Raw genomic sequence first — 12,424 nt, 5'->3', positions numbered from 1 at the left:
ACTTCACAGTTGGGATGGTGTTCTCAGGCGCAAGCTTCCCCCTTTTTCCTCCAAATGTAACGATGGTCATTATGGCCAAACAGTTCAATTTTAGTTTAATCAGACCACAGGACATGTCTCCAAAAATTAAGGTCTTTGTCCCTGTGTGCTTTGCAAACTGTAATCTGGCTTTTTTATGCCGCTTTTGGAGTAATGGCTTCTTCCTCGCTGAGTGGCCTTTCAGCCCATGTCAGTACAGGACTCGTTTCACTGTGGATGATGACACTCTCTTACAAGTTTCAGCCAGCATCTTCACAAGGTCTTTTGCTTTTGTTCTGGGATTGATACGCACATTTCAGCACCAAAGCACATTCATCTCTGGGACACAGAAAAAAGGTTATATGTGTTTTTATACAGTGTATGTAAACTTCTGGTTTCAACTGTATGTGTATGTGTGTACCCCTGGACTTCATATGAGGGCAGGGGATTCAGCACGTTACGATGTTGGTGAAAAGAACAAAAATTGTAGCAAGAAAAGAAAACTGAAGTGGTGTTTAGTTTCCTTCCTTTTACAGAAGTTATTGGGACACACTTCCTTTTGTAGACTTCTGCTTCATACTGGGTCATATGGATATGTGGAAAATAGTAAATATTGATGGCATGCCCAGAAGAATAAGCAGTCAATGTCCTTAATTCAGTTTTAACCAGTGATCTTTATTGTATGCCCTTCCCTCCTCATATTTCCTGTCACTGTCAGTAGTTTATATCTAACAAAAGGTCGGCTTTTCAGAAATGCAGAAAAGAAACTGCAGCAACTAACTAAGTTTTTCCATAATATCCCTTACTTACTGCTCCTGTAATAATCTGTGGTTCTTTCACTGGCTCCAAACTATCACCTGAGTTCGGTTTTGAAAACTCTTGTAAAACTGAAAATATATACTTTGCAGCTGCCTCCAACCACCAAGTTCACACTGGATATCCAGTTAAAACCTACAGAGCCAACAACACAACCAGGGACAGTATAGTATAAACATGTTACTTCAGTGTGTCATGATATATTTTATCTCTTCACTAAAGAAGTAGAAGATTGTTAAGAAGATTGTTTCAATAATAATAAACAGACATTTGCATAAAACAAGCATATGTGTTAATCCCATGTTAATAAGTGTATTTAAAAACTTGAAAAATATCCCTTTAAAGTACATTTAGAAAAAAAAGTGTGATTAATCTCGAGGTAACTCATGACAATCATGTGATTAATCGCGATTAAATAATGTCAATTGACAGCGCTAATTATAATTTATCTTGATCTCATATCTTTTGTCCTCAGGACGGCATTTTAGGAAAGCTCATTTGATGTCCCTGACCAAAGGTTCATTTTCTGTACAAATAGAAAAATAGAGCTTCTAGTGACACTGATGGGAAGGTCTGAGTGTCAAAATTTCACGGTCTAATAATAAATAGGAGGGAACCATGAATACACATAAAACTGTAATATGGTCAACGGCAGTCCTGGAACCTCATAATACCTTACCCTGAACAGGGACTGAAGTGTAGAAATATAAATATACTATTTCACAAGGAACTACTTAAGGGAGTGTTAAGGCTGATTTTAGCTTCTGTGTCAGAGCGACACCGTTGCTACGCCGTCACTCCGACGCCGTCGTTGTCCTTTCGAAGTTCTGCGTCGAAGGAACGTGTTGCTAGGGGGTGTGACTGTGTGTGTGTGTGTGTGTGTGTGTGTGTGTGTGGTTACAGAGGAGTCTCTATCTGTATCCTTTATCTTCTGGTCACAGTAGCATGTAGCATTGCGCTATGTGCGCTAATAACAGAAAACACATACCTTTTGTTCATTATTAATAAATAAAGCAACTGCCAGAGGAACTGACGCTTTGACCAGATCAATCACAGCCCTTGCGGTCCGCGTTGCCGTGACGCGTAGTTAGGATTTTTTGGAGGTGCACGTCAGGCTACGGCGTAAGGGTCCGCATGGACACAGAGGGCTACACGTAGCTATGCTGTCGGTCCGACGCAGAAGCATAAATCAGCCTTTAGTCTATTCTAAAAACACAACCTTTATCTGCAACAAATTGTCACCAGACACTAAAAAGTTGAAGCCTCAATAAATCCTACTTCTCTTTAAATAAAAATCACCACATGTACAGAAATTTGAAGGACTTGATGTTAACCAGTCACAGGTTATATAGTAGTACTTACATTAGCAGTTTGTGATGGTCTAGCTGATGTTGTGGGGGCATCCTGCAGGCATTGAACACAATCACCTTCCTACCAAAGTTATCATCGCCTGCACAAAGAGAGACAGAAAAGGGTTCAACATGATCTATACTGCTCAAAAAATTAAGGGAACACTTAATCATCACAGTATAACACCAAGTCAGTTACATTTCTTGGATCTGTCCATTTAGGAAGCACAAGTTGCTTTGGTGCAAATGAAAGCGACAACAGGTGCAATGGAGAGGCAAAAACAAAACAACCTTCAAAAAGAGAATGGTTTTGCATGTAGTCGCCGCAGACAGATGCTCTCTTCTTATCCTTTCTGACTGATTATTTTCTAGTTTCTATTTTGTGCTCTGCTAGGTTCCTTATCACTACTGGTAGGATGAGGCGCTTCCTGCAGCCCGATCAGGTTGCCCAGATAGTCCAGTTCCTCCAGCATGGCACAATTATACGTGGGGCAGTAAGAAGGTTTGCTCTGTCTCCCAGCAAAGTCTCAAGAGCATGGAGGAGATAGCAAGAAACCGGCCGTTACACGAGGAGAGCTGGACAGGGTATCTGCAACTTGTGTGAGGAGTAACAGGAGCACTGCCAGAGCCCTATAAAATTACCCCCAGCAGGCTACTCCATGAGGGTGGCATGAGGGCCTGATGTCCTCGAGTTGGACCTGTGCTCACAGCCCAGCACCGTGCAGCTTGATTGGCATTCGCTAGAGAACACCAGAATTGTCAGGTCTGCCATTAGCGCCCCATTCTCTTCACAGATGAGAGCAGGTTCACACTGAGCACATGTGACAAGTGTGAAAGAGCCTGGAGACGCCGTGGTGAATGTTAGGTTGCCTGTAACATCATCCAGCGTGACCAGTTTGGTGTTAAGTACCAAGGCCATTTTGTTCTCAATTATACAATGTACATCAGTAAATATTATCAACTTGAATTATTCCTTCATCAAGATCAGATGTCTGATTTAAGTGTCCCCTTAAATAATTAATTAAATCTGCTCTTAGTCATGCCAAGCAGCACAAATGACATTTAAGTGTTCAAGCTTCATTAAAATGTGTATTCTAAGAAATTTTGAGTGAAAATAAATTTGAGACAAGCCTTATGTCTAACAGAAGTCATTTTAGGGATTAACCCCAAAGAATTATTGGTAATATGAGATAAAAGCAAAACGATTAAATGCCACAGTCTAGATGGGTGGCAAGAGATAGACCTATGGTCGGAGGACCAACCTGCCACTTCAATGATCTGATGTCTGGCGATGTCATAGAAGGGGTGGTCCCAGGGAAGGTGGGGAGAGCCAGCGTCAAAGTGCTGGGAGATGTCTGTCTCTGAAACACACACAAACTGAACTGTCAGGAATACAGGTGGATAGAAAGAAAAAAAACAAAAACTGATATACTGCTTAAAAATTAACTTTACTTCTTTCAACATAAACTTTTATGTACTGAGTGAAACATTTTAAAGTTGAAGAAATGTAGCCGTTAGAAACATAACAGTGTCAACAGCAGATTTAACCAGTGGTGGAAAGCAACTACGTACATTAACTGAAGTACTGCGCTTAAGTACAATTTTGAGGTACTTGAACCTTACTTGAGTATTTCCATGTGATGCTACTTTCTACATTTTGGATGGAAATACTTTCTACTTTCTACTCCACTACATTTATTTGACAGCTTTAGTTACTTTTCAGATGAAGATTTGACAAAGTGGATAATATAAAAAGCTTTTATAATACAACACATTGTTAAAGATGAAACCAGTGGATTCCAAACCTTTTGGCTTTTGATGTCTTACAAAAAGCAGTGTGTAATCGGGCTCACATTTCAGATATCCTTTACTGCAATAATTTAACTGCATCAAGCTGATAATACTTACTTACTTGATAAAACAATAGTGACGTAGATTTTTTCATGTAGGAGTATTTTTACACCTGTGCATTGATACTTCACAGTGTAATTAGTATCAATAATAAAAAAATGAAAAACTTTGCCAACCAAACAACCCAACCTTACGGAGGGTACAATGAAATTTTAAACAATCAATCAATCAATCAATCAATCAATCAATCTTTATTTGTATAGCGCCAAATCACAACAAATATAAACGTACAATTTGGAACAAAAAAACAAAACCATATCCATGTGAAACTTGAAGATACTGAAAATCAAAATCTATTCTGGAATATGTGGAACAATTTCAGCAACCACAGCCATTATCCATCCAAAATGGTGACATCTGGAGTGTACAAAGAAATACCAATAAATCAAATTTATTCATATAAAAGAAAAACTCCCAATATTAGAAGAAACAATTAAATACAAACATAATCCCCCTGGATGTCCAATTATTTAAGAAGAACTGACAACACTGACAAAATCTCTCCAGCCATTTTATAATTTCAAAATTAGAATCTGGCTTTAAATATGTGATAGTGTCATTCTGCCCATTGCACTGTATGGTAGTGAAGATACATTTACTGATTACATAAAAGCACCAACAAATACAAGTAGAGCAGAATTAGGCAGATACACACTGACAATCACCATTCCAAGAGAGCACTCAATTTTTTAAATGACATTAAATCCAGCCCCCTAGACACGCTACATTCCAAAGCTCTCCAAACTAAAGAGTTGAGCCCAGAAAAGAGTCCCCTATAATGGTTGGTGCTGAGACTGTCTCTTCCTAGACACACTCTCACTCCAACACTGCATTCCAAACACAAATAAAAAACAAACAAATATAACACAATGTAAAGAAACATATTTATAACATTGGAAAGAAGAAATTAAAAGCCAAAGTAGATTACAATGTTATCTGGCCCAAAAAAATAACAGAAATTGGAAAAAATATCTTGCTGCTTGCAGAGATAGATCTTAACCAAGTAAGTTCAACACTAACCAACAGTCATGTATCAAGGAGACTTTTAAATTAGTGCCTCAGACGCAAACTGGGGTCTGGGATTCCCCCCGGAGAAACACGTCATCATTCCCACCTGACCGGGCCTAACTGAAAGAGGAAGAGATCATAACAATATAAAGAGCTGTCACATGAAGACCATCGTGCCTGCATGCTCCATAATACATTCATTACTTTGATGAAGTTACTAAAAATGTCCTGCGTCCCGTGCTACTTTGTTTTTCTGCGTCAGTTTTTTTAATTATTTTTTTTATATGCACATTCATTGTGTCCCCTATGCACCGCCGCTTCTGAATTCTCAGCACCGCTGCAAAAATGACTGTGCTTGAAGTAACGTGACGTTAACTATGTTGATCAATCGCTCAATTTCATTAGAAGTTGCTAACAGCCAGTTAACCATATAACTTCGCTTTTGGCTTCGTTGTAGGCTAGGCTTCATAACACATTTAGCTGCTTCAAAATGTGTTTTGAGATGTAAACCATGTTTCTAATCATGGAGCTGGTATGCCCAAATGTTGTGGAAAAATGGTGGCAATTGGCCTTAGTGTAACTTGTAATAATGTATATGTTTATGTTCACGGGCATCGAAGTGGGGGGAGAAATTGGAATAGTGTACCAGAGCCCCAAGCACTCAATTTTGTTACGACTTTTCGGCGAACAAGATGCCGGATCTGAGGAGTAGCGTTAAGGCCCCAGAACATGCAGAGAGCACGGACCCTGGTCAATCAGCTATACTCAACGCTATTACGTCTTTGAAGGCTGAACTGCTGGCAAAAATAGATGAGAAAGCGGAGACTCAGTACGCCGAAATATGCAAGCAAATAAGCATTGTTAAAGACGAAATGAAAACGGCCACTGAGCTAGTGTTGTCACGATACCAAAATGAATACCCACGATACTATACCAGCCAAAGTATCGTGGTTCCGGGTAGTATCACGATACCACAGCCTTTTTTTATTATTATTTTTATGAACGTGTATTTACACAAGTTAGAATTACTTACGGTAATATTGGTTGGTGCTAAACATACATTTAATGCATTACATTGTAACTCTGCTGGGTAAGTAAAAAATAATTGCAATGTACATAAAAAAAAATACTTGTGGACCAGAATAATCAGCACAGTCCAAGTATACACAACATGAACTTGAATTAATTACACCGCTAAAATCATGTTTAATCACGTGTAGAGTATTAGCGTCTCTACATCTCTCCTCTGCCATCCAGTGTGGCTCGTCAACTCACAGCCTGTCAGACGGGACGCTCTCCTGTGGCCGACAAGCTGTGAACAGGAGAGATGCTCTGTACTACGAAGTACTTCTGCCGCTGCACAGTGCTGTTCGCCTATTTATCAAAGTTTATGAATATTTTGAACGTGTTATAAGTCCAAATTTCCCCTCTCCCCAGATCGCTGCATGCATTAACACGTTCACTTTGACAAAAGCGCTTTTGAGTTTGGCCGCGGGAGAATTCGTTTTTATTGGAACAACCAGTTCCGTTACTGAAGCTCTGCTATCATGACGCTCAGGTCCGCTGCTTCTGCTATGACTGTCTGTGTTTTCTGCAGCTGCAGAGAAGAGATGTGGCAAGCGCCACTGCGCAGGAGCGCAGCACAGCTGCGCTCACAAGCCAGATTTGTTTTTACAGAAACTATCGGTCCCGCTGGCACCGTGTTCAACGGTAGTACCGTTGTGTAGTAATTATGGTATAGTAGGCACCGTGACGTTTTGGCACCGCAATCTACCGTGGGTACCGGTAGACCGTGCAACACTACACTGAGCATGCTAACGCTAAGGCTAATGCTCTGGAGCAGCGCACCGCTAACTTGGAAGTTGTAGCCACCAATCACTGTGACACCATTACTGAACTTGAGCAACAGGTGTCCCAGCTGAGTAAAGAAGTGGTGAGCCTCACGGCAAAAACCGAGGACTTAGAGGCAACATCACGGAGAGGCAATTTACGCATTTTCGGTATCAAAGAAAGACGTGAGGAGGGCACCCGCCCAACTACATTTGTTGCTGGAATACTACAGAAAGCACTGAAGCTGGATAAACCGCCTGTCTTAGACAGAGCACACCGCACCCTCCAACAAGCTCCGGATGAAGGGCAGCAACCAAGAGCCTTTGTGGTCCTGCGTAAACCACTTGCGGCACACAATCTCATCTCCGATCACGGTGACAGGATTCGGATTTTTCCTGATTACGCACAGTCAGTGGCACAGCAGCGGGCTGCATTCAAGCAGGTGAGACAACTTCTGCAACGTTGTGAGGGCGTAAAATACGGGATGTGGTACCCAGCCAAGCTGAGGATTACAACGTGGGATGGAGTGCAGAGAACCTTCACGGATCCAGTCAAAGCTGAAGCGTTTGTAAAAGAACTCTCAACGGGCACATGATTTCTACAGAAATCGGACACTCTCGCCACTCTATGCTGAGATTGCCAAGGCGATCTCAGGTAAAAAGCAGGTATGGCTGACAGGAAAGACATTTTCGGCACTACACTTTCTTGTACAGTGCCGTTCTAACTAGACAGTAAGTGAAGGTCTGGTTGTTGAGTAAAGAGTACTTTATTTGTGAAGTTGTGGATGGTAATGCACAAATAGTGCCATGTTATTTTTTCTCATATTAGCCCCTGATGCTGATTGTAGAGACATTTAACTTTTCCAGTAAACATGGTTGCTGTTAGCTAGTTTTTTGTTTGTTTGTTTTTGGGTTTTTTTTAATCCCACATAATTATGTCATACAGTACAGTTTGCTTTATCCCTTGTGAATACTAAGGCTGATAACAGGGACACTGAATTGGTTCATAAATACTGTTAATGATTGTTTGGGATCACCAGGGATGGACAATATTTTTTACAATATTGTTTTACGAGGTAATATGACATGGGGTTAATCTGCTAATAAGTGGCTAGGTGGTGAGCTTTCATACAATGATACCTATGCACATTTTTATTTTGTTTCAGTTGCACAGACTCCGGCACATTCATGCGTCATCGACCTCATAGACGCACACGCACATGCATACGCACTCACACACACACACACACACACACACACACACACACACACACATGCATAGACATGAATACAGACACTAATGCGCACACACTGAACAGGTCTCCTTGACTTGAAATGTTACAGCTGTCAAGCTAAATTGTTGGTACATAAGGTTCTTATGGGGCCTCAGCCCCGATAAGTAAGATGTTGAACAGGTTTCTTCATAATGGCTTAGGAGGGAGTGTGGGTGCAGCCTCTCAGTTAGGGAGAGGCCAACAATTGGGGTTACATGTTACATTAGGCAGGGGTCGACAATATAAATGGCCCGGTGGCCCGACGTACTTTTAAAACCGTCAGGGCCACCAGAACGCTCCAACCACTGGCCCGATGGGGCCAGTAAAAATAATGCCCTTGATTAAAAAAAACAAACAAAAGAAAAACAAGTAAAAAAAATCTAACTTCACATTAATTCCCCGTGGTTCCAATGTTTTGCGATGATTTCTGTTAAATCGTCTCGGTTTATACCGCTAATACTTTACGTGATCCCGATCAAAGACAGCCGTCAATGCAACCAGACTGTGCTCTCCGTGGGACGTAAACACACCTTGCTCGCTCCCGCAGAACGCGCGCGGCCGCTCAGTGCAGCTGCTGATACCGTGTATTTCGTGGATTATTAAGCTTGTTACAGCTTCTACCTGTTGAGAAGATCTCAGTCAGAAGTATGAGATGAGGAGAGGAGCAGCAGTAGATTGACCTCAGGTCTCTACACTGAGAGCCTGAGGTAGGAGCAGCGGAGGAATCTAGCGCAGCTATGGAAGACTAATGATGCCAAAAGTAAAATGAGTCACACTAACAAATTATAACACAATTTATATTTTGTTCTACTTGTATATTTATGTGATACAGGATTTGTGCAATTTACTTTTATTTCTGTGTTGTTTTATTTATTTTATATTTATTTTATTTTATGTTATAATTTGTGAGAATTATATTCTTTATTTAATTTATATTTATATATTAGAATTGTTTCTACTCTTTATAATTTACTTTTTAGTATTTGTGATTTATCTAACTTAGGTATTTATGGTTGTTATTTCCATTAATATCAAAATTATCAATATATAAAATATCTATATGGGGAAACCTTTTACAGTGCTGCATGCTGCATAGGATAATTATATATTTAGAAAGTAGAACTGAAGTGATTCATTATAAGATGATTAGTTAAAATATTTCAATTCCATTTTGTGAATTTCAAATAAAAGAACAGTCATTTATTTCCTCATTGAAGTTTTCTTAAAAATAAAGTTAAAGTCTCGTCTTGATCTTGTGAACCCAATATCGTGCCTCGTCTCGTGAGCTGAGTGTATCGTCACACCCCTATGAAATACAAATACAATAGTAAAGCAACGTTTTGGTTTTGGCTAGTAAAAAATCTGGTTGGCTAGTAACTTTTTTGATCTACTAGCCACTTGGCTAGTAGATCAAAAAGTTAATTTCAAGCCCTGGATGCAATTATTTTAACAGGCAATTAACGATAGACACTTGCTTTATAGAAATGTAGAGTAGCTAGTTTTATATATTTACAAAGGATGAGCAGTAAAAATTATTTTTTTTATTTCTTGCTTGTTTATTTGAGGAGTTCTCCACTCTACAAGGGCCATGTAGCAGAGCGGGCTACTGGCTTTGACCCTCATGAAAAGAGCATCGCACACCAAAACTGCTTTAAAAAGAAGAAGGCAGAGAATGTAACATCTCCTGTGTTAGCTTGTGTGCATGTCAATAGTGAAATGGCAGCAGGGTTCAAAAAACAAATGGAAAACATGTTCCACACAGCCTATTATGTGCTGAAGAAAGAAAAGCCATTTACTGAATTGTTCTTTTTCGTGATTATTGGGATCTATACCTGACGTTGACCTGGGCCACTGGTTACAATAGTCGGGCCAGTGATCTTCAAAAGCCACTGGCCCGGAGGGCCAGTGGCAAATTTTCCTTATTGTCTACCCCTGCATTAGGGGTTTTTTCTGTGTTTTGTGTTATTGTTTTTTGTTTCTTTTTTCTCTCTCGCTGTGCTCTTTGTCCTCTCTCTCTCCCCACCCCCCCTTCTCCCCAGAACTAGAGATGTGGATCTATTGCCGAGTGAATATTTCTGGACATCAGTCAGTCCCCTTTTCCCATGGCCTTCCTAGATGGGTTGAGTAGAACATCAACAAAATTTGTAAGCTGGAATGTGAGGGGACTCAATCACCCCGTAAAGCGAAGCCAAAGTATTTTCCCACCTGATGAAACTTAAGGCAGAGGTAATATTCCAACAGGAAACACATCTATGATCTCTGATATAAATGGGCGCTTTGTTATCGTTCAGGGCAGGCTGTATAATTTTCCAGTGGTTTTAGTCAATATCTATGCCCCCAATTGGGACAGCCCTGATTTCTATAAGCAACTGTTTAGTTGCATCCCAGAGTCTGGCACACACCACTTGATATTGGGAGGAGATTTTATTACTGTCCTGCAACCCACACTTGACCGCTCTAAAATCCCAGCAGGCCCTCTCTCCAAATCTGCTCATATTATTAAGACGTTTTGCCAGTCCAGTGGTGTGGTAGATCTTTGGAGATTTAAAAGTCCAACACTTTTTTTCTACTGCACATCAAATGTATTCAAGGATTGATTTTTACTACTCCTGCCTATATACTTACAAAAATCCTTGCCCTTCGATTAGAATCTGTTTTACCAACTATTGTGCACCCTGACCAAACAGGTTTCATAAAGGGCAGGCAGCTATATCATAATCATATATATCATCTTTAATATAGTGTATTGTGAACACTCGACCCAACTTCCAGAGATAGTCATTTCACTGGACGCACACAAAGCTTTTGATCGAATCGAATATGGACACCTTTTTAAATCATTAAGCAAATTTGGATTTGGCCCGACTTTTACTTCTTGGATTCAAAGACTGTACTCTATGCCACAGGCATCAGTTAGGACCAATAACATCGATTCTGAGTATTTCATCCTCCATAGGGGAACGAGGCAAGGCTGTCTGCTGTCCCCTCTTCTATTTAATCTCACCATTGAGCCATTGGCTATAGCTCTGCGACTAAACAATGAAATATTGGGAATTAACCGGGGGGTGAGTCCATAAAGTTTCGTTATAAGCGGACGACCTTTTGCTATTTATGTCAGACCCTGAAAATTCTATTCCAAAGTGCCTGGACACAATCTCACAATTCAGTCTGGCCTCAGGTTATAAAATCAATTTAACAAAGAGTGTATTATTCCCCATTAATAGAAAAGCATTGACGATGTCCTTTGATTCATGCGAATTCAGAGTCACAACTGGCCCCCTAACATATTTAGGAGTCAAGGTAACACGCCACCATAAAGACCTTCTCAAACTTAACTTTAGACCACTTATAGATCAAGCTAGGAAGGATACCAATCGCTGGTCAACGCTTCCATTATCTCTGGCCGGTCGCATTAACTCAGTTAAGATGGTTATTCTACCAAAATTTCTTTACTTATTCCAGACGGTTCCCATTTTCTTTCCGAAATCATATTTTAAAGAAGTAGATAAATATATTAGCACATTCATTTGGAATAAGACTACACCACGCAACACGTGTACGCAACTCTGTCCTGGAGAAAAACACAACAAATGGTGGTCCAGCGCTGCCAAACTTTTTATATTACTATTGGGCAGCCGATATTCATAAAGTGACTGTCTGGTACAATACTTTTGTGAAAGGGGAAGGTCCAAACTGGTCTCTTATGGAACAACAGGCATGTTCACCAGTCACCTTAGCATCTATGTTGTGTGGCCCATTACCATTAGCAGTGGGGGCTCATACAGACAATCCAATTGTGAGAGGCACTCTACGTATATGGACCCAATTTCGTAAACACTTTGGCCTTATGCTAGCTTTGGTGTCAATGCCTTTCATCTCCAATCCCCTTTTTAGACCCTCTTTGTTAGATGCAGCTTTTCAGGCCTATTCATTAATGGACTGTTTGGCTCTTTTGACCAGTTTGTGAAAGAGTACAACCTACCAAAGTCCCACTTCTTTAGGTACCGTCAAATACGCAATTTCACTAGTACATATTTTCCATCATTCCCGCACAAACCTCCAGCCTGCCCACTTGATGAATGCCTGAAGCTTAAGCCCCACATACCAGGCTGTGTGTCTCAGTTATATAGTATTTTACAGGACATGGAAGGTAGCTCTCTCCATCACCTGAAAGAACGGTGGAGTGAAGACCTGAGCATGGAGCTTTCTGAGGAAACCT

The 12,424-nt window shown here is 40.4% G+C and overlaps 1 protein-coding gene across 2 annotated transcripts in view; it reads right to left on the bottom strand.

Annotated features, from left to right (window-relative positions):
- arhgap1 (Rho GTPase activating protein 1) overlaps positions 1–12,424 on the bottom strand; it is a 41,559-nt gene that overhangs the window by 17,081 nt on the left and 12,054 nt on the right. For both annotated transcript variants that reach the window (XM_053314439.1, XM_053314440.1), the window contains exons 3-4: positions 3,446–3,544; positions 2,197–2,284 (exon numbers count right to left, since the gene is read on the bottom strand). In XM_053314439.1, the coding sequence (XP_053170414.1) occupies positions 2,197–2,284; positions 3,446–3,544 (187 nt within the window). The remainder of the gene's footprint in view (positions 1–2,196; positions 2,285–3,445; positions 3,545–12,424) is intronic.

This window comes from Scomber japonicus, chromosome 24 (genome assembly GCF_027409825.1).
Source record: "Scomber japonicus isolate fScoJap1 chromosome 24, fScoJap1.pri, whole genome shotgun sequence".
Taxonomy (NCBI): domain Eukaryota; kingdom Metazoa; phylum Chordata; class Actinopteri; order Scombriformes; family Scombridae; genus Scomber; species Scomber japonicus.
This window is presented reverse-complemented; position numbering and strand designations above follow the sequence as displayed.